General features: G+C 41.8%; 1 protein-coding gene across 6 annotated transcripts; it reads left to right on the top strand.

Annotated features, from left to right (window-relative positions):
* The first annotated feature begins 40 nt into the window (after window positions 1-40).
* On the top strand, window positions 41-25,903 carry ESCO1 (establishment of sister chromatid cohesion N-acetyltransferase 1). Of its 6 annotated transcripts, none has more exons than XM_053249459.1 (11): window positions 54-312; window positions 3,103-3,203; window positions 3,308-5,358; window positions 6,392-6,503; window positions 7,957-8,023; window positions 9,559-9,673; window positions 10,602-10,733; window positions 16,532-16,621; window positions 22,950-23,090; window positions 24,354-24,541; window positions 24,974-25,903. In XM_053249459.1, exons 3-11 carry the CDS (start codon window positions 3,310-3,312, stop codon window positions 25,119-25,121), a joined length of 3,042 nt encoding a protein of 1,013 aa, XP_053105434.1. In that variant the 5' UTR covers window positions 54-312; window positions 3,103-3,203; window positions 3,308-3,309; the 3' UTR covers window positions 25,122-25,903. The 6 variants fall into 6 exon arrangements, 4 of the variants coding, with proteins under 4 accessions (XP_053105434.1, XP_053105436.1, XP_053105435.1 ...); XM_053249460.1 differs by lacking the exon at window positions 54-312 and adding an exon at window positions 414-522; XR_008307009.1 differs by lacking the exons at window positions 24,354-24,541; window positions 24,974-25,903 and adding an exon at window positions 15,829-15,947 and having other exon boundaries at window positions 41-312; window positions 22,950-22,972.
* Window positions 25,904-27,900: the final 1,997 nt, after the last annotated feature.

Genomic DNA, 27,900 nt, shown 5'->3' with positions numbered 1-27,900 from the left:
CTGCAATCCAGACCCGGAGCTTCTAAGAAAACTGTGGAAGACTGTAGCCCTCTGGTGTCCTTGTGATACCCGGATGTGAAGAGGCGTCCTAGTCGCTTCCTTCTTCTGTGTGTCTTTGCAAGCAATTCAGCGCCGGCCGGCTGACAAGAAGAGCCTGCGCGAGTGACGCGGCGGTTAGCTAAGCGACCTTGTGCCTCCGCGCCGTCGTCGTCCCCTGCAGCGCTCTGCCCCCCAGCTCTGTGGGTCCGCAGCGGTCAAAAGGCGGCTCCGGCTGTGAGCGGGTAACTCGGAAGGCCCGCCCCCTCCTGAGAGGTAAATGGCAATCTTGTTCCCTTTCCTCGCACAGGCCCCGCGGGGGGGGGGGGGAGAGAAGAGGGCGTAACAGTCCAAGATATGGGGGGGGGGGGGCTGTCATGTCTGTCCTCCCGCTTGGCAACTAGACCCGTGTTGAGGGTGGTTGTAGTGTCAGAAAGCTGGCTTCGTTGAAGGCGAGAAACCGGCGAGGAAGGATGTGAGGCGGGGGTGAGTGGAGGGCGGGGGAGATGATCACCCCACGATTATTTTATTTATTTACTTAACTATTTTTATTTTCCAAATTTGTAGACTGCCCCAAACTTCGCCTAGTCAGTCTCTTGGGCGGCCTATCACCCCACCTGCAGTTGCCCAGCGTGTGGCTTGTTTTTCCCCCAGGAAACACTTATTGGTACTAAAATAAGGTGTTGTCTACAAGGGCTTTCTTATGTAAAAACTGAACATCTTTGCATTGATGGCCCATTTAGTATTTCCCAGTAAACTGGCTTTGGAGACAGGGGAGCTTCTCTCAGCAGCTCCACCATTTTAGCCTCCTTACTTCTCAGAGTTCCTTCCTTCCCAAAACTCGGAAAGATGGTTCGGGTATAACAGCAACCCATGGTTTGCAAAGCCAAACTGTGGTTTATTATCAAAGTAAAGGTCTAGACTGCTCCTGTCGAACTAACTGTCGTTTGCAAGTGGTTATTGAGCCAGGGTCTGAATCCCAGTCTGAAGTCGATTTGCGAAATGGTGGTTTGGGTAACCGTAGTTTGGACATGCTTAGACATGCTTAGCTGGGGTTGAAGTGATTGTCTTCCCTACCAGATAGGTGTGCTTGCAGAGCAGCTTTACATTTGAGGAACCAGTCCTAAGGGTGGGCTGGGCTTTGCCATGTAAGATGTGCGGTTGGCTGTTGAAGCCATTTTGTCAGTTTATATAGGTGATTTTTTAAGTTTGTCACCAAGTAAAACAGGGAAATTATAGTCCATCATGGATCTTGGACCAGTATATCTACATTGTATGTGTGTTTTTCAAAAACTGCTTATCAGATTCATGCTTTATGTTGTTTGGTGTGCATTTAAAGATCTTAAAAACATAATGTGTGAAAAGGCTTTGTTAAGATACAGTGCTAGAAGATAGTTGTTAGCAGCTTCTCCCGCAATGCCCGTTCTTTAGTGTTTGTGACAATGATTTCCTTGGTATTTCTAGTTATTAGCCACTTATGGTGGAGTGGTTAGAGTGCTGACCTCAGATCAGAGAGACATGCAGTTCAGACTCACTTCATTCATTCATTCATTCGATTTCTATACCACTCTTCCAAAAATGGCTCAGGGCGGTTTACACAGAGAAATAATAAATAAGATAAATAAGATGGATCCTTGCCCCCAAAGGGATCACAATCTAAAAAGAAACCTGAGATAGAGACCAGCAACTGTCACTGGAGGTACTGTGCTGGAGGTGGATAGGGCCATACTCTCCCCTTGCTAAATAAAGAGAATCACCACGTTAAAAGGTGCCTCTTTGCCATGTTAGCAGGCTATGAGCTTATTGGTTGACCTTGGATCAGTTATATTAATCTATGTGGTAGAATAGAATAAAATAAACCCTTTTATCCTGCTCTTCCTCCAAGGTGCACAAGATAGCAAAAAGTGTAATAAATATAAGTAAAATCATGCATGGATGCAGTTAAGTATCACGGAGAGACCATATTATGCCTGTCCTCAAACAGTTGCATTGGCTGCCAATATGTTTCCAGGCAAAATACAAAGTGCTGGTTATCACCTTTAAAGCCCTGAACGGTTTAGGTCTGGGTTACCTTAGAGAGCGCCTTCTTCTGTATGGTCCCCATCACACGCCGAGATCATCTTGAGAGGTCCGTCTCCAGTTACCACTGGTTTGTTTGATGGCAACTCGGAACTGGGCTTTCTCTGTAGCTGCTCCTGGTCTGTGGAATGCACTCCTGTCCGATATCCATAGTTTGGGCACATTGTTGGCCTTCAAGAGAGCTCTAAAAACTTACTTGTTTGGCCTCATGGTTTTTAAATTGTTCTTAAATATTTTTCATTTGTTTTAAATGGTTTTGAGTTGTTTTAAATTGGTTTTTTATATTGTTTTAAGTAGTTTGTTTTAAATTGTGTGTTTTTGTGTGTTACTTGTTGTGCACCACCCAGAGTCGGATGGGACGGTGTAAAAATGTAATTAATAAATAAATAGTTTGTACTCCACCCAAAACAGAAAAATGCCACAACAGGCTGCCCCAGATTCTTTAAAAATAAAAGTGAATTTATGTGAGCTATATGAGTTCAAAATTCATGTGGAGAGCTTCTTCTGTTTGATAACTTATTGTACTCAGGGGAAGGATGGGGAGCTATGCAGGTTTCTGAAGCATTTCCCCTTAAGCAATGGAAATTCTGCCTGGCTCTCCTCTGACTTCTGATATTTCACCAGGCAAGCCTGTCTTTGCAGCCCTGTAGGCTAAAAAATATTCTTTAAAAAAACAAAAAACCCAAAATCTCACCTATCGGGATGCTGAATCCTGACCTAGTGCCAAATTCTGCATTTGTAGAATATACAAGGCCCTGGTCACTTTGCTTATAGTTCATATTTATTTACTATGTTGTGTGTAGCATTTTCTTAGCTTCACCTAGAAATAGAAAGCCAGCTTCAAATCTTCATTGGACTGTAGGAGCTTTGAGTTGGTAGCCATCTTAGCAATGGTAAGAGTGAACATAAATGTAACTAGTAAATGAAATAGGGATATTTGTAAAACAGTGTCATTTCTATAATATTTTGTTTCTGTGTTACTTATAGGAGAAATGTAATGCTCTCTTTGGATCAAATTTTAAGGAATGTGTTTTACACAGATCAGTACATTTCTTCCACTGAGACAATTCACTTATAAAACAGTACCTGTGAGTAAGCCAAGTCATATTAAACGTCACATTTTTTTGTAAATTAATTTATGCAGAATCATTTGAAAAGACTGTAGAAGTGACTTAATATTTGTATTTTTCAGAAATGGCAGCACAGAAAAGAAAGTCTGTGCTAGTAGAACCCCCTGCTAAGCGTCAGAAACTGGATAAGAATAGTAAATTGGTGTCAACTAGCAAAGAAAGGAAGTCACTTGGTGCCAAACGTGTATCAAATAAAAATAAAGTGTTGAAGAAAGAAACTCACAAAACTTCTACCAAAACTAACAGATCAACTGTAAATAAATCCAGAAATAGAAGTTCTATACCATCCTCCCATTCTAAACTATCACAGACACACTCCAAGCAGACTTTGAATGAATTAAAGAAAAAACCCTGTAAAATAGTATGTGTGAAAAGAACGTCCCTAAAGTCTTTAGGTAGATCATCTTCTTCAAAAACATCTACAAAATCTTCCAAAAGGAACTGTAGTAATTTGTGTAGTTCCACAAAGACATCCTCCAAAGTTGGTCCTAGAGGGAAGGGAAAATCCAATGTTGTCAAAAATAAAACTTCCCATGAAAGCAAGAAGCAAAAGAAGTCATCTGCAGGCATTAAAAAGACTTCTACTGAAACTGTATATAATAGATGCTCAGCATTGCACTTTAGAACTACTCATAAGAATCAGTGTCCTGAAACAAAAGTGATGAAGAAAAATTCCAAGAAGTCTAGAACTACTAGTAAATTTCTTAAAAATAGCAATGTTAATTTAAAGGTTCAGAGTTCTAAAAATCGCTGTGCAAAAAACATGGCTTATCAAAACACTGAGCAAAAGCTGATTGAAACTTTCAGTGACAAAAAACCTTGTGAGTCTGACCAGGGAAAAATAGCTACAAGAACAACAGGTATTAAGTCTAAAAAAAGTCCTGTCAGAATTACACAAGAGCAGTTAAATGTCACAAAATCTAAGGAAATGTTGCAGAAGGAGATGGTACAGAACTATCCCAAGTTACGACATACTGTTTCACATGATGAACACCTAGCTAGAAGATCACCAAGATTGCAACAATTATCTAACGTGCCTACAATATCCTTGCGCAGCAGAAAAATTAAAGGACATGCTTCCACTGCAAAACAGTGCTTCCAGAAGAAAAGACTAGTGCCCCACATTAAAAATGAAAAGCTAAAACCTGTACAGCAGAAAATTGAGCAAAAGCCCATAAAAATTGACAACAAATCTAAAGATCAAGAGAAAGGCATAACCAGTGTTGAGAAAATGAATTCATTGAAAGAGGAAAGACGGGACATTTATCCTAAGGTCAGTGATTTGACCACTTCTCAAGATACATTCAGAGATTCAAACAATACTCTTGACTTCAGTCTTCAAGAATGTAAAGAAGAACCTGGCAACACAATTTCCTGCCCTGTGATATCAACTAACAGTCTAATAAGCAAGGAAAAGGACTCGGTGCACAAAAATGGGGAAATCAGTGTAAAAGCAAAGAGAGTTTTACCAGTATCTTTGAATCAAAAACCTGCTTGTCAACCAGACTATGTGATGAAGTCCAAAAAGATTAGCATTCTTGAACTGTGTGAGGAAATTGCAGGTGAGATTGAGTCGGACACAGTGGAGGTAAAAAAGGAGGCTCCTATTTCGGAATATGGAAAAGAGGGAGAAAAAGGTGCTGTTGCAGAGTTGCCACAGACTGCAGTGCCTGCTGAAGAGGAAACTAATCAGAACTCTCAATGCAAACGATTTTTCCCCAGCAAAAAAGGTATGCCTATCAAGTGCACTGTGAATGGCAGGCATAGCTCTGCAAACAAGAACTCTAAGTGGACCAAAATAAAATTAGCAAAGGCTAATCATGTGACCCAAAGTCTATCAAATGCCACAGGTACCCCCCAACTTGATTTGTCAAAGTGTACTATTCCAAAGGAAAGACAAGCAACAGCTGTAGAAATGCACCTTCCAAAATCCCAAAGAAAACTGATTCAGTCACATGATGATGGTAGTACAGCACATGAGCAGAAGTTGAAAACAGCTTGCTTTGAAGGAATCCAAGCTAAAAGTAGGAGTCCACATGCTGAACAGCTACAGGCTGCAGAAAATGGTTTGCCTGATGAGGAAAAGCAGTTTCCTGAGCCAACGCCAGATGAGGTAATCAGTTCTCGTATTGTGTTGTGGTATATTTTTGTTGTATTTCAGAATGAGATTAGCTTGAATAATAATGTTTTGTGACACACAGATACACACCGTTAATTGACAAATGGAAATGGTTTCTTTAAAATGACTCAATTTGTTACTACCTACTACTTTGGTAGGGGTGGGGGGGTAATACTTTGTTTATATTTAAATACAAATACTTAGTATTTAAGTTGTTCTTTAATACTAAGTAGCAGAACATACTAGGGATGGGTCCGGACTGGTCCGGAGGCCATTCTAAAGGCCTCCAGACTGTCCGGACCGGTTCAGACCTGTTCGGTTCGGGTGGGGTGGGTTCCTTTAAGGGCGGGGGAAGGTTTACTTACCCCTCCCACCGCTTTCCCCCCTCCAGCGCGCGTATTCTTTGTAGTAATTGGGGCGGCAGGATACCTCCCTGCCGGCCCTTCTCCCTCTTGAGTGCAAAAGGCTTGCCGGAGCCTTTTGCGCACGCGCACGTTGCGCGCAAGCTTCATGTCTCCTCAACGTGCGCGCGCGCACATCGGAGAGATGTGAAGCAAGCGCGCGATGTGCGCGTGCGCAAAAGGCTCCGGCAAGCCTTTTGCACTTAAGCGGGAGAAGGGGCGGCAGGGAGGTATCCTGCCGCCCCAATTACTACAAAGAATACGCGCGCTGGAGGGGGGAAAGCGGTGGGAGGGGTAAGTAAACCCTCCCCCGCCCTTAAAGGAACCCACCCCACAGTGCCAGACCGCAGCTCTGCGGTTCCGTGCACACCCCTAGAACATACGCTTTGCATGCAGAAAGTCCAAGGTTGGCTTCCCATCATCTTCAAGTAGGCCTGTGGAAGACCTCTGCCTGGAACTCTGGAGAATTGCCAATCCATATAGACAGTACTGACCTAGATGGGCCAATGATCTGACGCAGTATAAGGCAGCTTAATATGTTTAGAAATCTTTAATTTGGAAAGGTAGATTAAAGCATGTGGTGGAGCAGCTTTATCTAAAACTATGTATTCTATTATTTTGTTTAGAGCTTCAACTTGCAATTGGACTCAAGTCCAGAAAGCACACCAACAAAAATCACTACAGCACCACCAGCAGTGAAGCAAGCAACAAAAGATACAATAGAAATCAAATCCCAAGGTATACCTTATGTTCCATAAGCTTTCAGATTTTTATCATTTCTATGGAAGGTATTAGTAGTTCATTTCTATAGTGGTTCTGTAAAACATTAATTGTATTGAACTAATTCTTAATTGCATTGAAGAAATAGTTTGGCAAGTCTGTAGCTGCATTTGTAGAACCATGAACTGGAAAGGATGCTGTCAACCCCACACTTAGCCCTTAATTGGATTATCTGTACCTCAGGTATTCCTGACAGATGCCTGATTAGACTTTTCTTGAAAACCTCCAAGTGAGGTCACTTGCAGCTTCCCTAAGTAGCTTATTCCATTGCTGAGCTGATCATATAGTTGGGAAGGTAATCCTCACATTTAATTAAGTTTACTTTCTATATATTAATATATTGCCTACCTTGGTCAATAGAGTAAGTACAGTAGTTATTCTTCTTTCTGCATTCCTTGAAAACATCTGGTATATTCTGTACTGTCTCTTCTGTAAAAGAGTCCTGCACAAACTGTGACCCATCAATACAAGTGCACCCCATCAGATATGTAGTATGGCTGCCAGGAGATAGACTTGCGTTCCATTTTTGCAGTCCTTTTTGCAGCAAAACCAGGAGGTTTATTGTTCTCCTGCAGTACCATCAAATATTGATGGATAGCTATGTTTCATTTTGTGGGATGTAAGTTTTGGAGGTCTGCAATAGGATAACCTGCCAAGCTCCTGCCACTTTTCCTCATTTTTTCTTCTTCTTTTTAACTTTTGCAGTTCTTCTATGACTTGTGTTTAAGCTTTGGCATGTTGAGTAGACTATAGTCTCCAATTAACTGCTAAGTAGGGAACTATTTAATCTATGTATCCCCTTTTTTACCCCACTCGTACTTCATTTGATAAAGGGCAATACTACTACAACTACAAATATTTATATACCACTCTTCAACCAAAGTTCTCAAAGCGGTTTACATAGAAAAATAAATAATACATAAATAAGATGGCCTCCTGTCCCCAAATGGCTCATGATCTAAAAAGAAACATAAGGCAGATACTAGCAACAGCCACTGAAGAGATGCTGTGCTGGGGTTGGATAGGGACAGTTGCTCTCCCCCTGCTAAATAAAAGAGAATCACCACTTTTAAAGATGTATCTTTACTCAGTTAGCAGAGTATATACTTTCATATATACCTTCTATAAGGCAGCAGCTTCATATAGTCAAAGGCAACACATTAAAGATCAGCCATAACTAGCAAAGCAGCTCTTCCAGGAACAGTTTAGTAGTATATAATGTGTTGCAACCTAAAATAGCATCGATCCTTGATATTATCCCCATGCTAAGGCAGATATTAAATGGAAAATTAGTATCTCAAGTACACACCCTATCTGTACATTTCTGTCTTCAGACATATTTGTAAACTCTAACCTAATTGGTACATATGTGTTAATATAGTAATGAAGTAACATATTCATTTATTTGTAGGTCCAGCCCCCAAACAGTTGGTTCGGACTCTGTTCACAGATAAAACCTCTGAGACAAGTGAAAGCAGGTATAGTATTTTTAAGAATTCCAGCATTGCATTGCTTGGTACCCTTTTAAAGCTTTCATTAAAGACCTTTTCTTTAGAAATATCAAAATATAACCAAAACAGAGTAAAACTTCTTGATGTAAGAATAGTAGCTGGTCTTGTGGTAGCAGGCATGACTTGTCCCCTTTGCTAAGCAGGGTCTGCCCTGGTTGCATATGAATGGGAGACAACATGCATGAGCACTGTAAGATATTCCCCTTAAGGGATTTTTTATTTTATTTTATTCAACATATTTTTGTACCACCCAAAAAAGTCTCTGGGCGGTTCACAACCGAGGATGGGGATGGAGCATGGGGCTGCTCTGGGAAGAGCATTTGCATGTGTGCATTCAGAAGGTTCCAAGTTCCCTCCCTGGCATCTCCAAGATAGAGCTGAGAGACTCCTGCCTGCAACCTTGGAGAAACTGCTGCCAGGCTGTGTGGACAATAGTGAGCTAGATGGACCAATGGTCTGACTCTATATATGCCAGCTTCCTTCTCATATTCCTCTGGGCACTGGAACCTGAAAAGGGGTGTCTGCCTACTGGATCTAAAAACTGAAGCTACTTGGCCAGCCCTTGATTAATAATAAGAGCTGGTCTTATGGTAGCAAGCATGAATTGTTCCCTTTGCAAAGCAGCATCCACCCTGGTTCGCATTTGAATGGGAGACATGAGGACTGCAAGATATTCCCCCTCAGGGGATGGGGCTGCTCTGGGAAAAGCACTTGCATGCCGAGGATTCCAGGTTCCCTCCCTGGCATCTCCAAGATAGGGTTCAGAGAAACTCCTGCCTGCAAACCTGGAGAAGCTGCTGCCAGTCTGTGCAGACACTACTGAGCTAGATGGACTAATGGTCTGACTTGGTGTAAGGCAGCTTCCTATGTTCCTAACCCTGGGTATCCTTCATTACCCTATAATTGAGATAGGCTCTGACAGGCCTATCCTCATATTGCTTGGTTTAACATTCCTGTGAAGAAGGTGAGGCTAATATTTCCACTCTTGTATTTTTACAAGCTTTGGCCTTTGCCATACATTATTTTGTATGTTGTATAATGATTCTGATTTTAGAGGCTGTCATTTTCATACAAGATTCCATATTTCCATAATCAATTTACATTGCAACCCTATTCCCATGAAGTTCAGTTCAGTCCCATTCAGTCCCATGAAGTTCAGTCCCATGAAGTTCAATTGGGCTTATTTCCATATTGCAGCTTTGGTCAGTTATGCTTCCTAACTTTGCCACTAGTGTAATGAAGGTAAACTTAGCTGCAATTCTTGGCACACACATTTGAAAGCAAACCCCATTGAAATTTATGAGACTTGCTTCTTAATATACATATTTAAGCCTGTACTGCATGTGATTCTTTAGGGAGCATTATTATTTGAATTGACTGAAATCCAGGTCATGAAGAGTTTCAGATTTCAAGCTAGACGTTTGTGAAAACATGTTCAGGTCATGTTGGCACATAAAAACAGAAGTAACATTGGCTCACATTAACTGTTTTTATACTTAAAGGTCATGTTTGTCAAAGATTTCATTAGCATCAAAAAGTGGTGGATTCCTTTCATCTGAAGAACCTATTCAAAAACTAAGAGAAGTAGCAAAAGACAGTGAGAAGCAGCTAATCATAGTAAGTATTTGTACACTGTAAGTTTAATGTTCATCTTGTGCATTATTATTGAGCAAAATTAATCCTCTCTTAAACACGTCTTTATCCTTCTGGTTTTGTGTGGGAGGAGAAAATCCTGTTTCTTTTCACTAATCCTCGGTAACCTGGCTCCCACTGACAGAGATTCTACAGGGGTGTTCAGAATATACATTCTATCTTTCTGCCTATCTGCTCATCCAGAATAATGACTAGCATTCTCCTATTCTGTAAATGAAAACCAGAATACCAAGCAAGTTACCCGAGTTTTAAAATACATGTATATGTAAAATGAGAATCTACACCTACAATTGGAGCTAGTGGGGAAATAAATGTAATTAACGTTTACTTTGCTTGATTTCTGGACAGCCCAGTTCATTGAACAGAGTGAAGCTGTAGTCCAGGGAAACTATTCCACCACCACCCCTCTATGGATTGGGGATCCACTCCATGTATGATGTATTAGTGTAGTGAAGCAAAGGGAAGGACGACACATCAATTGCTGGCTGCTTTGGTGAATCACTTTAATGCAAAGAACCTTGCATAGTAGTATAATGAAGGTTCCTTGGACAGACTTACTAACCAAAGCAGCTAGAAGATCTGACACAATGTATTATCTTAACCATCTCATGAGTTAGCCCTCTTGTCCTACTGATGGCTGTTTGCACCTTCCAGACTACAAGTATGAGGTTGTGTGCTTTGAACTCAGACATTCATGCACAGGCCATGGAAAGCTCTTTATAGCGACTATCCTTGATTTTTAAACAAACAAACCAAAAAACCTGCCACTGTCTTTTAGCAACATTGGAGTCTACAGCCTTTCATGTTCTTGTGAACTGCCTGTTTTGTTAAGGAACTTTGTGTTGTACCACATCTAGTTCTCTTGCATAAGCAGTATATTTTCGTTATATAGGATGCAGGGCAGAAAAGGTTTGGAGCCATTTCCTGCAGCATTTGTGGGATGCTTTACACTGCTGCAAATCCTGAGGATGAAACGCAACATCTTCTCTTCCACAATCAGTTTATAAGTGCTGTAAAATATGTGGTAAGATTATCTCATCTCTACATATGTGTGTACGCATATGTTTCTTTAATAAAACAGTGTGTGCTTTGGGAGTTTTGCTATGGATTAACCAGAACTCTGCTTAGTGCTGCTATAGCTATCTAATAAATATCACCAAAACCCCAATGTAGTCAACTTTTTTTTTTAAAGCTCTTGCAAGGTAGTAGTCATCAACGTAGTAGTTTATGCTTAGTAATCATCATACCTTTCAAGAGTTGTTGCTTGTCCTGTTATTTCTCTTCTGTGAAGCAATATGGCAGTATGTAACTTAGTACCCATGAGTTGACAAAGGTAGCCACTAGTTTCTCTACAATGCCGTGCATGTGTTTTCTAATATGTGTGTTCTCTATTTACATTTAAAATGTAAATTAGGCAAACAAGGGGCAGATATTAACATGCCCTTAAGTTTATATGGACACCAGCTAACTGGAAACGTTAAGTTTTGCATAGTATGGTATTTTTTTTAAATTAGACTTACTGTAATGTGCCCCTGTAACTAAAAATAGAATAAATGAAGTCTGCTTTCTTTATCATACGTGTTACCTTCTGTTTTCTGCATTGGCATTGATAAGACCTCCAGGATAACTGAACTGAACCCACTAAGTCACTTCATTTGTGTACCAAACAGATATTCAATATTTGATTCAAATCCAGCTTGGAATGTAAAGATATAACAAAAAATTATTATACAGGTGGCCCTCGCTATTTGTGGGGATTCCATCCTTGCCTATAGGAGCAAATATGGAAGCCACAAATAACGAAACCTTGAGTCAATAGGAGTTGGTGGGTGGTGGGGTGTTTTAGGTTCCTAACCAAAAAAAGAGGGGGGATACAAAAAAAAAAGCAAGGGGGCAGAAATAAGAGAAGACCAGGAAAGAACCTTATTCTCTAGCTCTCCAGCAATGCCCCTCCCCTACAAAACAGTTGAATATTTGCTGATTTTTTCCCAAAGAGCCAAAAATGGCAGCCAGAAATGATATTGGAAGTCACTTCCAGGTCATTTCTGGCCACTCCAAACCACGACTAGGCGAATTTCACCTACTTTTCTATCCATAGATAATAAAATTGGGTCTTTAAGACCCAATCACGGATATGCAACATTGTGGATATGGCGTCCATGGATAATGAGGGCCACATGTAGTTGTACTACTACTCTCACATTTAAAAAAAAAATTAAATTCTATTCCGGGTTTACATCACATCTTGGTTTGACTATCTTAATACTAACCTACAAACCACAACTAGAAAATAATGTGTCTACCAAGTTTGATAACAAAGGCAGTCAAGCCATTTCTGACTGTGTTTGAGTCTCTGTTCTCTTTTTGAAAATGTTCATGGTATGGAAATTGATGATATTAATGACTACTATTTCTAGACTTCTTGACTGGATCTAAGTATTTCATACAAAGCTTTTTCAGTGACAGATAGGACATATGAGAAGCTAGATTTTAAGTTGGAGGTAAAGTTGGAAGTTTTGTAGTTCGCTGTGTCCATCAGTGCTGCTTTTGATTTGATCATACTTCGTATTTATATAATTCTTTCTCCCGAAGTTTTTTCTTCACACACTATCTCAGTAATCCTTCATCATAATCACTTAGGTTGCAGATAGGCAAGCCACTATCTCTCGGCTTCCAAAGACCGCTTGAGCTGCAACGTGTGCACACTTAATTGGGAGTACGACACATTGAATTAAATTGGGCCTACTTCTGAGTAAACATGCATAGGATTGTGCTGTTAGTGAGTTTGTAACTCAGCTGAGATGTGAAGCAGGGGATTCCTTACTCATAGCTACTGTGCTGAGCCCATTCATCTGTCTAGAGTTATGAATTACATTTCTGTCCATTGTTCTCTTTTTAAGGTAGAGATTTTTCAATTAGTCTAGTTTGGTTAGTTAATGCCCCTTACACAGAGGTATTGCTTTATCTTCGTGTGTTTTAGAGCTCAGTTGGAATTGGCAAACTCTGCTGTGTCCAGAGCAATTAACACCAGCCCACTGGGTGAACATCTGCTGCCATATCTCTTGGTTTTGACTGGCATAAAGTCCAGCTTCAGGGTCTCTTCCCATACAAGGTTACATGGGAATATACCCCATTTAAGTGTTAAGAGATAATAGTTCTGTAATACTATAAAAGAGAGAGAAAATATCATCAGCCTCTGTTTTTCATCTCTCTGGGGAGACACAACAATGGGGTGATTAAGCTTGTGGTTTCAGTCAGGAGAAGGGACCCTAAACCTCCAGCTTTTGCTTTCCTCCTGGTAGGGTTTATTTCTGGTCTTGGAGCCCCAGGAGAAAAACTGCTGGGGTGTAGCAGTTCCAGGGTGTGGGGAGATAAGGGACAGTTCAGCACGCTTCTCATGCTCACCCTTGCCATGCTTTAAATGGTTTTGACTCTGCTTTATATTAATTAGGTGGTGACCCAATGTTTGCACTCAGATATGCTGCTGTGACATCTAGTCTTGCTCTGAGTGGAGCAACTCTGGCCTTTCCTCCTCCTCACTCCTCTTCTGTGATAAACGTCTTCTGTTTTCTGACATGGCTTCAACTCCCATGTCCATCTAACTCTGTGCTAAAAATGAAACCAAGATGTAGTGGCTGTGCATGGCTAACTGGTTTTGGCTCTTCAAAAGCGCTCTTCCAGTGTTGAAGGAGTGGGGGTGGGGAAGAAGAAGAGAAGTGACCCAGGCAAATGGAACAGAGTGAAGCATCCTCCAGTTAACTTTTTAGTGGTTGCAATAGATAACGCAGTTCACATCTGGAGTGCATCTGCTGATGCTCATGGAGTAGAGGCAGACTAGTGCAGGTTGCCTGGCTTAGACAGAGGGAATGGAAGCTACTGTTTTTACCATAACAGTTTGGTTTTGTCCCTCAGCAGATCTCCTTTCCTCCATGAGATTGTTCACTCCATGGCTATCCTGTCCTGGATAGGCAGTGACAACACCATCAAGACATCTTTTTCTGCTTTTTGGTTTGGCTTGGCAAGAGGTGGAGGGCTGCTAGGGGAGTAGGCATCAGATGTGCAGGGAAGCTTCTTCCTCTGTGTAATACAAATTTTACTGGTAGAATGATGCTTTGTCTTAGCCACTCCACAATCTCCATGCAGGAGAACATCCATTTCCTTGGATGCAGCATCCGTGGAATCACGGCTGGGTAATAAACACCCAACCTCAGCATATAGGGGAGGTGGTGGAGGGTTAAACTTGTGTATCTGTGGTTTGGGGGTGACACCATTTTGTGGAGAAGAGCCATTTTCTGGTTCATTTGTTTTTTTTAAAAAAAACTCACGGTTTTTTTGTGAAATTTGGGGGGACATCCCTGGACTGCAGGAGGCCTGCAGAGCACAGTAGGGTACTTCATTTGGCCCATTTTCGTGATTTTAAAAAATGGATTTTAGTGATATTTTCAGAATATGGGAACTTAACCCGTGGAATCCCATTGGTGTAATGATGCGGTTTCATTACCTGTGGTAATCTGTGGGAACAGAATCCCCGTAGAGAATGAGGTACACCTGTATTCTATGTAATACCAGTCTCATTTCTGCCATGGATTCATGATGAAGTCAGACCAATTTTAGATTTTACCTCCAATGATTCCAATAATGTACCTTCAGTCCTTGTGGTGAAGGGAGGATATATGGTTGGACATATTAAAAACTGGTTCAGGCTTGCATTGACCACTACATTGTGAATAGGATTTGAAATTACACAGGGGAATAGCCCGTATATTTCAAAACTAGAACTATTGCCATTCCCGCACTACATATATGCCCCTCTGTTGTTCTCAAATATTTTAAAGTAGCCTGGCTACTCCCCATTCTGGTTACTGGAGTCTGAGCATTGACTTCTGCGCATGTGAGCCATCTACTAATTGCCTCTGGCAAAGTCTTTTTGCAACCCTCTTGCTGCATAGTAGTTTGATAATGGCCAGTGTGTTAAGACCCATAGTAAGCCTTGCATGTATCGGGGTTTAGTATGCTTTCTCCTCTTTGTAGATTCACTCAAGTGTAACTGAGGTGTGCTTTCTTGCTGATGGCTTTTGTCAGTCCTTGAACGCTTGTACAAAACATTGTTTAGAACAGTACTTTCTACATTCATTTTCAAATCTGGGAACACACTCGGTTTGGTAAGTAGAGGTGGGGTGGGACAGAGAGGATGCACCTAGATGAGTAAATGGTGATCAGAGCCTGCACAGAATTGAAGTACTAGCTTCCTCTTTGTTGAAATTGGTAACTTTATAATTTAGTTATAATCTTTTTAGTGGTGGTTTAGCAAAGAGCCTTGGTTTCTTTGCCATTTTTGTTTTAAGTTCAATTTTTATGTAAAATACTAGTAGCAATATTTTATTATGAACAGAATGTGGGGCATTTTATTTAATCCATATTTCTTCTGACTAGAATTTGTCTCTGAAATTGGCCCCTGTGCCACCAGTATTAATTTGAATCCAAAAGCTATTCTTAAATTTCATGTTTCAACTTTTACAGTCCTGCCCATGTTTACCTGGAAGCAAGGCCTATTGATTTAAACGAGCTTAATCTCAAATCAGTGTGTATAGGATTGCAGCCTTGGATTTACAATCTTCTTAATTTTGCATTGTCCAATATTGCTATTGGTGTGAGAGATAATGATGCCCCCAAAACCTAGACAGGAATTCATAATAGCAGGTTCTTGGAAGGGTTTTTTAAAAATCTGTTCTTAAAATTATACTAACCTGCCCTCTAAATAAGGTGATAGAGAAATCAACATGTGTTGATGAAATGCTAATAGATAAAAGGATGTTTATCTGATCATGGATTGGTAGCATCACTACATTAAAGTAGTATGTAGCACTGAGAGCACCGGAACTACCTTTTTAGCCATGATAGGGGAAGAGAAAATCTTCTAATACCCTTTTCCTCTATCTTCTTTTTTTTAAAATGCTTCAAATTTAGATAGGGCTTGTAGATCACCATAGTGTGGTATATTTTATGTCTTTTATAAATATAGTTTCAGCATCCTTTCTGAGCAAAATAAACTCTAATTTCTGGATAAGTCCCATCTTAATAGACTTAAGTGGCTTTTTTGTTTTGTTTTTTCCATGCAGGTACTGCTCATTAATCACCATCAGTGTGGATCTGAAGAAGAGTTAATTACCTCATTTTTGAGTATGTTTAACTTCAGATACACACAACATAGCAACTTTCCCCTTTAGGTTCTTAGAAGGTAGTTATTCTTTTTATAGTCTCACTTTTGTGACTATGATAGTTATAACCAGTGAAAAAAAAATCCTTATATTTTGAACCATTGCATGCCAGTCAGTTCATTAAAAACCTCCTGGAGGTCTGTTGCATGCCAAAATGTTAAAATGTACCTACTTTATATTTGTGGAGGTAACTATGTTAAAGAAACATTTATATAAAAAGACTCGATGCATTTCTATTCAGACGCGGGTAGAATACATACATACATCTACATGTATATGCACTTGCTCTGCGTTGCTGTATAGGGGAATTGGCTCAGTTAACAAAATAGGTTTGCTGATTTGTTTTAGAATTATCATTAGCAGAAAACTGAGAATGTTGAAGTATTGAAACATAGGTCTGTATAGTTTGCTCTGGAGGTTTGTGTTAAATAAGCTCCTTGTGGCTGTTGTTATGGATTTAATAGCCCAATAAAAACCTTTGCCCGCCTAATAAATATAGGTTATTTTACAAATGCTAAAAGAGAGGATAGTTTTGAACAATTGATTAAGCAATGTAAAAGGTATTTCTTTAGTCTAGCATTTCTTATGTGTTTTTCCTTTTTAGGGCTGGAAAAAGGAGAGAATTTTGGCCGAGTATCCTGATGGCAAGATGATAATGGTACTTCCTGATGATCCAAAGTATGCATTGAGAAAGGTAGATCAATATCCTTAAACTATGTCTCCTGCTCTTGGTTCTGCATACTAAAACATAGGTGCTCTGGCTTGATTATCCATTTGTACTACTGAGAAGGGTCATGTAAAGTTTAATTCAGTTTTATATAGTACTAATTGTGTTACTTGTTTTGAATTTAACTCTGCTGTACAAATTGATTAGATGCATGATTTTTAATTTTTAACTTAGGATTGATGTTCAAGTCTGTTTCTTTTTATGGTTTGTGGAGTGGAACTGGAGTAATAACTAGCTTAGCCCACGCAGAGCATCTGCTAGTACTTGATTGCCCCTCTCACCTCAGAGATGTCTCCATGCTCACCAGAGCCACACTCCTGCTCCTCCTCCATTCTGTTGCTTCCATCCCTCTCAACCTTCTTGGTTGTGGCTGCAGTATTGCTGCCGCCCATTGGTCAAGCTGCAGCCCCCTATCCCCAGAGACCACCTCACCCAAGTGACACTCCTGATCCTCCCCACAGGAACAGCAGTGGTTGACTTGGCCCTTCCTTGCTGCTGCCACCACCATAGCCACTTGTTCCCCTCAGGCCGCTGACAGGCTCGGGCCCGTCCCTTTCTTCTTTCTCCTCCCTTCGTTTTCTCTCTTTCTCTCTCTCCTCCACTCTCCCTTTCTCTCGCGCACTCTCGCTCTCTCTTTTTCTCTGAGTTAACAGATCATCTTGTTTCCTCATCTAATTCACACAGTGGTAGCCCCCTTCTCCTGAAGGGACTCTTCCCCCCCCCCCACAACCCTGCTCTTTGCAGACCCCTGCCCACCCCACCCCCCCCCACACAGGCTCCTCCCCCGATCTGCATATGGAATCCCCACTGCCCAATCAGGTGCTTCTTCTCACAAGAGCTGTCACACACAGGATTAGCCACAGGTACGCCTTAGAGAGAGAGAGAGAGAGTGTGTGTGTGTGTGTGTGCGTGCACGCACACGCACACACTGTATTTGTACTAGTTTGGCAGCTCATTATAATTTCAAGTACACTTAATGGCTTCCTGTGTTTATATCTATGTTACATTCATCTTAAATGTTTGAAGCCTTTCACTTTGTTAATATAATTTAATTGTACCCAGAAAGGCCTGTTAGTATTATGCCTTCATAGTGCATCATTACTGTTGGCCCCTCCGCCCCAACCACCAATTTTTTAAAAAAAAATTCTTTAAAAAGAAAATTGACACACACACACACCCGCACCGCCACCGCTCACCACTGTGGCAGAGTCTCCGGGGGTGCCCAGGCAGCCAGGGACCTGTTGCACCCACACCCCCTCACACCATGGTGCCCGGCAGGTGGGCTGCCACCGGTTCTTCCCTTCCCAGCGCTGTGCAGAGCCGGCTGCACACGTGGAGGGAAATTGGTTGAACTGAGGAGGACAGGGAGGGAGTAGTTGCTGGGGGCTTTCTCCTCATTGTTGTGACTAGTCTACTCGTGAGTCGCGACCTTGCTTCATTCTGCTGCCTGCCATGCAGTTTCATCACCTGGCTGCACTGTGCACAAGTGGAGGGAGGTTTTGCTGAGCAGGCCAGGGAGTGAGCAACTGGGAGCACGGTGAGAGATCTGGACAATAATTCAGATCATGGAAATGGTATTGAAGTCGTGGTGAGTGCAAATGGCATGTGGGGTGCAGGCAGAGGGGTGGGGAATGCAAAGGGGGGAAGGGAAGGAGCCCCTCAGTCTGGCGAGGTAAAAGGTAAAAAAAATTTTTTTTAAACCCATTGTCATGCAATGCCGGGCAACTTGCCAGGTAGTCATGTGCACGGACCGGTTCGGAGGCCATTCTAAAGGCTTCCAGACCGGTCCGGACACAGGGTGGTTTTGGTTCGGATAGATTGGGTGGGGTGTTCCAATAAAGACGGGGGGCTTTACTTACCCCTCCCAACAAAGGCACCGTTTTTTTTTTAGCAATCGGGCGGCAGGATATCTCCCTGCCGCCCGCTTCAATCCCCGCTCGGCACGGCGCGGCTCCTCCTTTTGTATACATAACCAGGCGGCAGGATAGCTCCCAGTCCCTGCCGCCCCCTACAAAGCCCCGCTCGGCTGGCGGCCGCCCCTTTCAAGCCCCCTGCAGCCCCCAAGAAGCTTCAGCCATTTGCAGCCCAGCCGGCAAAGGGGAAGGGGACGGCAGGGAGTTCTCCTGCCGTCCTCTTGCAATGGGAAGACATTTAGCAAGAAGGGGGCAGCAGGGGTCTTCTTGGGGGCTGCAGGGGGCTTGAAGGGGGCGGCCGCCAGCCGAGTGGGGCTTTGTAGGGGGCGGCAGGGACTGGGAGCTATCCTGCTGCCCGGTTATGTATACAAAAGGAGGAGCCGCGCTGTGCCGAGTGGGGATTGAAGCGGGCGGCAGGGAGATACCCTGCCGCCCGATTGCTAAAAAAAATTACGGTGCCTTTGTTGGGAGGGGTAAGTAAAGCCCCCCCCCGTCTTTATTGGAACACCCCACCCCAGTGCCGGACCACAGCTCCGCGGTTCCGTGCACACCCCTATTGCCAGGGGAGGAAGAATATGGATAGGAGAGATCATGGCAGAAAGTCTTTGCACACAGATATATACCATTTCATGGTAGCAGCAGCCTATAGCACTTTTCGAAGTTCCCATTTCTAATAGATAAGTTGCCTCGAGTCAGATCTTTGTCTGCTGTGTTTTTAATGAAGCAAGTGGTGGGGGGGGGGGGGCGTTTGGTAAAATCTTTTTATACATACTCAGTTAGGACTGCAAATGCACTTGGAGACATCCCACCCCCCACTCAGTGGTGGAATGTTCCTGGAGAAACATTTTCTCCTGCTTTAAGAAAGATTTGTGCCTCTTTCAAGCAAAGGAGTGGGAGGAGTTATGCTTCCGTTTTTTTCTCTGTCGCTGCTCTGTGCCTTCTCCCTCTGAATGTCCCTAGCTACAGACAGAGTGTGTGCATGTGAGAACGTTTTTGTGTTGGTTTTGCTGGTGCAAAATAAAGGAAAGAATTCAAGGCGGAGGGGGTTGGGCAGACATGGGAAGAAATCAGTTTGCACTGACTGTTTGATCTCAGCAAAGCTTTATTTCTCGGTCCCCGCCCCCTCCATGTGGCACCTCCCTTCCCCCCCCCCCCTCCGATTCTCCTTAACTCTTCTGTGCTGTGGCTATTTCTCTCGGGCCATTCCCAAAAGTAAGATCTTCTCCATCCCGCTCAGCCTTTGGTTCTGGAGATTCTAGGTGGGTTGGGTTTTTAAAGAACTTTAAAGAAATTGTATTTGCTAAGGCTGTGCAATAACGCTATGACAAACGCTCATTGTTTTGTCTTTAAAGTCTCCTGTCTAAACTGTTCCAGGTTTTGATTTGTTTGCCGCTCCATTCATGAAGAGTAGATTATTATTTTCCCTCCCCCTTGCATCGCTGCTCCCCAATTTGTTTCTTTGTCAGTCGTTCTCTCTTGTCGCTTGGGTTCAGGTTTTGTTTTAAACACACACACACACACACACACACACACACACACACACACACACACAGAGAGAGAGAGAGACAGTCTTTCAAGAGAGGGAGGAATGTTGTGCCAGCCTTCAGGGGTCTTAGGAATTTGTGCCTCTCTGTGTGCACTTTGTGCAAAAAATGAACCACTGAAATGTTTGTTTTTGTGATTCAGAGGTTGCCTCCATCCTCCTAGTATTAGTAACCTTAGCTCTGGGCTTTTTCCTGCTGAGGGAGTGCTTCTCCTGCTTTCCCCTACAGGGCTGTATTTAATAACTGTTCAGCATCTTTAGGCTTCTTCTTACATAATCCCACCCCCCCCTCCTTTTTACTCTCCTCCCAAGTTGTATGAGGAAGGAATATTTCAGATATTGGAGTCAGCAGGTAGAGTCCTGAATGTAAGATTAGATTTCTCAGGTGGGAGGGATGTTTACCACCACTTTATACCTCAGACCACATTCCAGTGGGGTGGAGACCCAAGACAAGAGGATATCATAGGGCTCCATCAGACACTTCCAGATTCTTATAAAGCTGGAAAGGTGTATCAACTTAACCCTCCGTTGTAGACCATTCCTTCTGCCCAGATGCAGTGGGAGTGCTAGATTTAAGCTGTGTGCATCGTGTTCTATCTTTTGACCTTCATGTACAGCATTGGTATTGCTAAGACCATAGAGCTGAATGTTACCCAAAATATAAAGTTCAGTCCCTGGGCTAAAATAAGACCCTCTGTACATAATCCAACACCTTCAATAGATTATTTTCATTGCATCTGGATTAGACTCTGGCAGGGGAATGAATGGAGGAGCATTATGCCCAAGATCTACAGGACAATGCATAATCAGTTCAATAGAAAACACCCAGATAGTTAAAGAAAGTGAGCCAAGCCACACTAAGTAAAAAATCTCTTTGGGCGTCACTAGCCACACTCATGTGATAACAGTGGCTTGTCTCTAAAATTAAATGGGCCACATAACTCAAACCTGATTGTCAGTTAAAGGTAAAGGCAAAGTGTGCCGTCAAGTCAATTTCAACTCCTGGTGCCCACAGAGCTGTGTGGTTTTCTTTTGGTAGAATACAGGAGGGGTTTACCATTGCCTCCTCCCTCACAGTGTGAGATGATGCCTTTCAGCATCTTCCTATATCGCTGCTGACCGATATAGGTGTTTCCCATAGTCTGGGACACATGCCAGTGAGGATACAAACCAGCAACCTTCTGCTTGTTAGCCAAGCATTTCCTGGCTGTGCCACTTAAGGTGACTGACTGTCAGTTGCATCCCCCTAATTTGAACACCAAGCCTGCTAAACCAGATGTAGGGGGCAGGTGATTGTTACTTAGTAGTGATGCATGCTGTGCATGCACAGAAGCACTCTGCTATTCTGTAATCTGTCTGAGGGCTGATTTCCTAACTGAGAGCAGGTTCTGGGGCAGAGCCCAGATCATGGCTGTCAAAATCATTTGGCTAGGAATAAGAAGAAACCCTTTTTGTATGATTTTTTTTTTTTTTTTGGCAGTGCCAAAAAAACCCCAAAACCAATCCCCTTTTCCAAAAAGGAGTTTCAGCCTTTTTGCAAAAGTGTTTGGCTGTCCATGTACATTGTCCTTACTTGCTCTCATTCTCAAATTGAGAATCTACATGAACAGCCTTCATGGGTCAAGGCAAACTCTGTGACCTTGCTCTGCTGAGTGCAGAAAGAGAAGAAACTGACTTTGATCACATCATAGACCAATTTGCATCAGTGAAAGCAAGGAAGGTGCAGTTGTAGTGTCATAATTTGTTAATTAAGAGATTAATGAGCTTTACTTGTATTTTTGAGCTGATATTATGGTAAAGTTATCTGAAAGATGAGTGTCGGATATTTGGACAGGGGCGCAATTTCAGTGCTTGCCCTAGGCGCTATTTTCCCTAGATACGCCTCTGTTTAGAACACATGATGCACCCTTTGGATATGCACAGGGCACTTTTATATTACCAGACCATACTAGGGACTTTAGGTCCACCAAGTGCCTTTTTATAGCTTACAAGGGCCCTGTTAGAGGTTCCTGCATTTCCAGACAAAGAATGTCCAGGTGGCTGGTGGAACTCATTATGCTGACCTACATGTTACAGAACATGAAACCACCTGAAGATATCAAGGCCCACTCTACCTGTACCTACGCTTCACCGGCTGCACACTTATCAGGGGTAACCTTCATGGACATCTGTAAAGCAGCTACTTAGTCCACTGAGTTACCCTTCATGCTGTAAACATGCACTCTGCTGCCGAGGCAAGCTTCAGGAGAGGCGTTCTCAAGCAGGTGTTACAATAGCTACTACTGAATCCTCCTCCATTGGGAGCTAGCTAAACACCCATTCTTATGGCTCTGGACAGATCTCAGTTCAGATAAACAGGTTGCTCACATGATCTGGTAGAGATTTGTCAACATCCATAAGACACTCCCAAACCACTCCTCTCAGTAGTGTCCTGCTATGTGTGTTCATAGTGTGCATGCTATTCTTCTTTGATGAACTCACTTGATTCTGGATGATCGACCACGGCGGTCATCCAAAACCTGAGGAACATGGTGCTGGCCTGCCTTTAAATAGCGCACTGTGGGCATAGAGGCTGGGCTTGGTTGCCACGACAAGACATTAATAATGGGGGGAAAGTTACTAAAAACGAGTGGAATTTGGCAGACATTCAAATTCACCTATAGGGTGGATATAATCCTCTGCTATATATGCTTTATGTCTGAGAGGAAATCATATTAACAATCCCCATACAATCTGTTTTATAGATTCTTCAGTTTTTGTTGAACTTCATAAACAAGCATCATCCAAGTACTATAACTACTTTTGTATGTACTGGCTGTAATTATGTTGTTTTTGGCAGGTTGATGAGATCAGAGAGATGGTAGATAACGACCTGGGATTTCAACAAGCTCCTGTTACATGCTCCAGAACCAAGACATTTTTATTTATTTCTAATGATAAAAAAGTGACTGGCTGCTTAATTGCTGAACATATCCAGTGGGTAAGTGTGTCTGCACCAATTTTTAGCTCCTCTGTCCTGGTAAGTTCCTCTGATGGTACTCTGCAGGTTTGCAATCAGTACTTTAAAGAGCAGTATGGCATTTTCTTGCAAGTGCTCTAGCCTGCAACTAAAGCAGCAGGCTGGGGACTTTGCTTCTAGAAGAACTTCGGTCTACTGTTTGACCCAGCAGATGGGAAACCTTTTTCCAGGCAACAGTGTAGTCTGTTTCCATTTGGTGGTACAGGAATAGAGGATAATTTCCCCTAGAAAAATTTACAATACCACAGCTTCTTAGTGACCTACTTGAAACAGTCTAGTGTCTACTGTAAGAAGATCTGTTAACAAGCAAGCACCCTAGTGGCAAGGTTGCTGGAGCCAAAGGTCCTCCTGTAATGTCTGTCCAGATATCACTAGGAACATTGCAGGGAAAAGTGAATGCCCTTTTAAATGAAGTACTCTTCCTCACCACTCCAAACCAGAAGATACTACGTTATCCAAAAGAGAAGATGCTACTACAAGATGTGTAGTACACTGTACCCAACTGTTCAGAGGGCAGGCATATCCTGGCTAGGGGAAAATCATCTGGTGCCAAAATTAAATTCATAACACAAGCCACATTCAGATGTAATGATAAACCATGCTCTTTTGTTATAGAATTCATTGCATTGAACTTTTGACTCACTCACTCACACCTCTCTGTCATGCAGGCAGAGAAAATCTAAGCATGGTTGGTAACAAACTGCAGTTCTCTGTTTTGTATGGATATAAACCCTAGTTGGGCAACAAACCAAGATATTCAGCTATGATAGATCCTGGTTTAACTAACCAGGGCTTGTACAAACCACAGTTTCCCTTTTTTGGACAAAATGGAAAATGTGTGTTACAGACCATGACTGGAAGTTCTGAATTTGCTTTCCTAGGATGCAGTGTGTGATCCCATGTGTTGGCATGGTTGATTCTTGTAATGACAAACTATCATTTATCTTTGCATCAGAATACAGTCATGGTATGGAGTTGCTACTGACTTGTTACTAATTTTGTGGCAGCTGATTTTGCTCTTCCATTTGATGCAGACATGCAAGTCTCCACATCCATGCTTTGTATAGTAATCAAGATGATCAAAGTGTGACTGAACAAATGTGCAGTGAACTAAAATGAGGTATTCGTGAAAATATGCCTGAAAACAGACAAGGCCTCTTGTAAGAACAGTTTTAATACATTTTGCAGTGATAAATTATGCTAAAAGTAGGATTCTTTCTCTAGGGGTATCGAGTAATAGAAGAAAAAATTCCAGAAGTTAGTTCAGAAAATGAGAAAGTCATATTTGAAAGGCAGAAGGCTTGGTGCTGCTCAACGTCTCCTGAACCTGCTATCTGTGGCATTAGTCGCATCTGGGTGTTTAGCATGATGCGGCGGAAGAAAATTGCTTCTCGAATGTTAGAATGTCTGAGGTAAGCAGGTTTTACTACACTTAATGTGGACTGAATTTTGTCGAATACACTCTATTAATAATATAGTGCTTCACATATCCAAATATCCATTAAAATCAGTTTGTTAAAAAAACCCAAAACCCAAACCCTGTAACCCACTATCAACAGCTGTCACTTTCCTTTGTTGATCAGTGTTGCTTTGGAAGCCTTCTGATTCATTGTGGGTATGTGAATCTAGCTGGCAACTCTTCAAATCTGAGGAGTTGTGTGTTCACTATGTCAAGGGCTGGGGAAGAAATGACACTAGTCACAGGCTAACTGCTGTTTGAGAGGCATTCAATAGAGTAGTTTGTATAGCAGATATTTGAGTGGGTATTATTGGGCATTAGTTGATCAGCCATGTTTAAAATGTTTCTATTGCAACCATGACTTTTAAAAATATCTCTTAAACAGGAGTAACTTTATATATGGCTCATATTTGAGTAAAGAAGAAATCGCTTTTTCTGATCCGACTCCTGATGGAAAACTCTTTGCAACATATTACTTTGGTACTAGTCAATTCCTGGTATATAACTTTCTCAATGGACAACAGCCTGCTTAATGAGGAAACTTTTATAGAAAAAGGTAATGAGAAATTGTTGGTGTCTTGCCTGGTTGCAGATGTTGACCAAGAGAATGGAACTCCTACTAGCAGTGAACTCAGGACTAGTGACAACCAAAAGGTTGTGTTTGTATTTTGTTACCTGTAAACTTACAAAGGTAGTATAATTTTTTAAAAGATATTTTTATAAAAATGTATTATCTATAGTTGCTTAGTCATGTTTACATGCAGCATATAATTGTTCATAGTGGACTGTCAACTAGTTTCAAGAACTATGGTCGCCTTTTAAGTACATTTTGAAGTTCACAATTAGTAATATACCAGGGCGGTGAAAGTTACTCTAACCAACAGCTAATAAATATTGTGTGGCTTTGAAAGCCTCACATGTTCAAGAAGAACTTCTATATTGTTAATAAAATATGGTCTTCAACAGCAAGGCACTACTTATGTTTCAGAACTTATTCTTAATAATAAGAATAAACTGCTTCAAAAGGAGAATGCTGGTTTGGCCTTTTTAAAATTGCAAAGAGAATTTCCCTGATTACTTCAGCAATAGCATACAGGATATATATACTTTCATTTGTGGACTTCACTTTGATACTTTAACCTAACCCCCTCCAGTTTGAGAGGGTGCATATGTTGAAAAACTAATGTGGCCTTTCTTGACCTGTACATAATGTAGATTTTAAAGAAGTATTTGATAATTTTAAATGTACTAATGCTAAATGCATTTAAGCATTTCCTTTGATATTGTTGAATATTAAAAGTTGACTGAACTACTAGTTTGATTCTTCTATCAAAATATTGAGTTGGGGTGATATTCTACTGAAAAAATACTTAAGCTTGAAGTCATAAGAGCTGGACTCCCTAAGTATTACAATGGAAACATTCAACACAAGATGAGCCTAGCTGGATCAAACCTAGTTAGTTAGTTAGACGTAGTGTCTAGCAGCCTGACAACAAAGTGCGCATGTAAGTGGAGTCTGCAGGCACACAGCAGCAGCACCCCGCACACAACTTCTCCCCCATCCTCCTGTGCTTGCACTATTGCACAACCTGGCTAAGAATCTGGAGCTCCCCCCACCCCCACGCTCTGGAAGCACTTAGTAAGACTGGAAACACATCACTGCCCACAGACCCTACTTAAACATGCACTTTGTTGGTCAGGATGTCAGCCCCTGTTTCCAGCTATGGCCAATCACATGCCTTGAGGAAGCATGATATGAATAAATGATGCTGATCAGGAAGACAAAGGAGTCCAATGCCACTCTGCAATTATATTGTGTCTATCATTACTGATCAGTAGGCTTGATACTATATTCACATACAGTATACCTACACGCTATATGAATGGTTAATCTTGCAGTTTACATTAAGTATGTTTTTAAGAGCTATTTCTTGGTAACCTTAAAAGTAACTGCCAACTTCTGCTTCCATTGAAATGTCAGTTTTCTACCTGACAGGCCTCTGACGGAGCGATTCTAACCATTGGGGGAAGGGCTTACAACATGTGGAGGTTCCAGGTTCAGCTCCTGACATCTTCATTTCAAAATAGCCCTGATGTCTGAACTGGGTAGGATGTCTGGGATACTAGATGCTATTCTGAAGAGAGTAAGCTAGATGGAGCAATAGTCTGACTTTGTATGTACAGTAGCTTCATATGTGGCATCATACTACCCTCTGGGAAGCCCTCTGTGCTACCCAGAGACACAAGTTTGGAGCAGATACAAATTTGATAGGTAAATAAAACATGCACAACCTTTTCTGTTCCACCGAACAGTGGCTAACATACAGAGCAAGGATGCACTGGTGCAGCAGGAAAGCAGTCTAAAGGAACTTCCCAGCTGCTTTGGTGCAGCAGGAAAGCAGCAATTTTTGATACCACCCTCTGGGAAGCCCTCTGTGCTGCCCAAAAATATGTCCTCAAGTTCTGTTAAGCTGCTCTCTTGCTGCACTGGTATATCCTTGCATTAAAAAAGTGTTGCTTGTCTATCCTTAGTCACAGTGCCCTTGCTGTAGCTAAGTTAACTTACATCCATTCCATTTGTCCTCTGAACCCTCTTGTTTGGAGGTTGGATGGGTGATATTTTCCAAAAACTGCCTCTTTGCTGAATTTCCCTCACTCTTGAATTGTTCCTTCTGAGCTTTCCATCCTTGCCCCTGCAGATCATTCTCTTCCCAGAATCTCATTCTAATACTTTGGGGAGAAATGAGATAAGGTAAGAAATGTTCCCAGAACCTGAAGTTTGTTGCAGTTTTATTCAGCTGCCATCTAAAGTGATCTACATGGTATTCCTAATACTGGGTACTGCGCCTATGCAGAACCTTGCGGGATAGACTTCCATAGCTCCTCATACGTTCTGATCTCATTGTGTTCCAGCACAACCATTGTTTGGCGGTTAGAGCTCCAATCTTGTTCCTTCTGACCGCCTTAGCCTTTGCCTCGTCTGGTTTTGCTCCTCATCAAACCGGTTCTAGAAAACAGTGTTAAATTTGCTAGTTATTGGTTAGACATGGACTGTACATTAGTCTATTCTCTGCTTTGTTTGGACTTGGCAGAAATTGTCATTGATTTCTTGGTTTTGACCTGGACTGAATTTCATGTGGTAAAATATACTTTAGGAAGGTGCATAAGACAAGATTGACTCTCACACTAGTATTGGATACTATGAAGCTTTAAAAGAAAAGCTTGCAGTATAGGATTATCTATATAAAGGAATCTGCTTAAATAAATGACACAATACACTCTATAGCATTACAGCATAGCTTCTGTAATGCT

The sequence above is a fragment of the Hemicordylus capensis genome, chromosome 4 (assembly GCF_027244095.1).
Source record: "Hemicordylus capensis ecotype Gifberg chromosome 4, rHemCap1.1.pri, whole genome shotgun sequence".
Taxonomy (NCBI): domain Eukaryota; kingdom Metazoa; phylum Chordata; class Lepidosauria; order Squamata; family Cordylidae; genus Hemicordylus; species Hemicordylus capensis.
The sequence above is the reverse complement of the archived record's forward strand: the minus strand, read 5'-3'. Positions and strand labels throughout refer to the sequence as shown.

Coding starts and splice junctions, on each gene's coding strand:
- ESCO1 (XM_053249461.1), top strand. CDS start 3,310: ATGGCAGCACAGAAAAGAAAGTCTGTGCTAGTAGAACCCCCTGCTAAG. Junction 9,674..10,601: donor GTGAGAAGCAGCTAATCATA/GTAAGTATTTGT, acceptor TTCGTTATATAG/GATGCAGGGCAGAAAAGGTT. Junction 24,542..24,973: donor CGAATGTTAGAATGTCTGAG/GTAAGCAGGTTT, acceptor TCTCTTAAACAG/GAGTAACTTTATATATGGCT.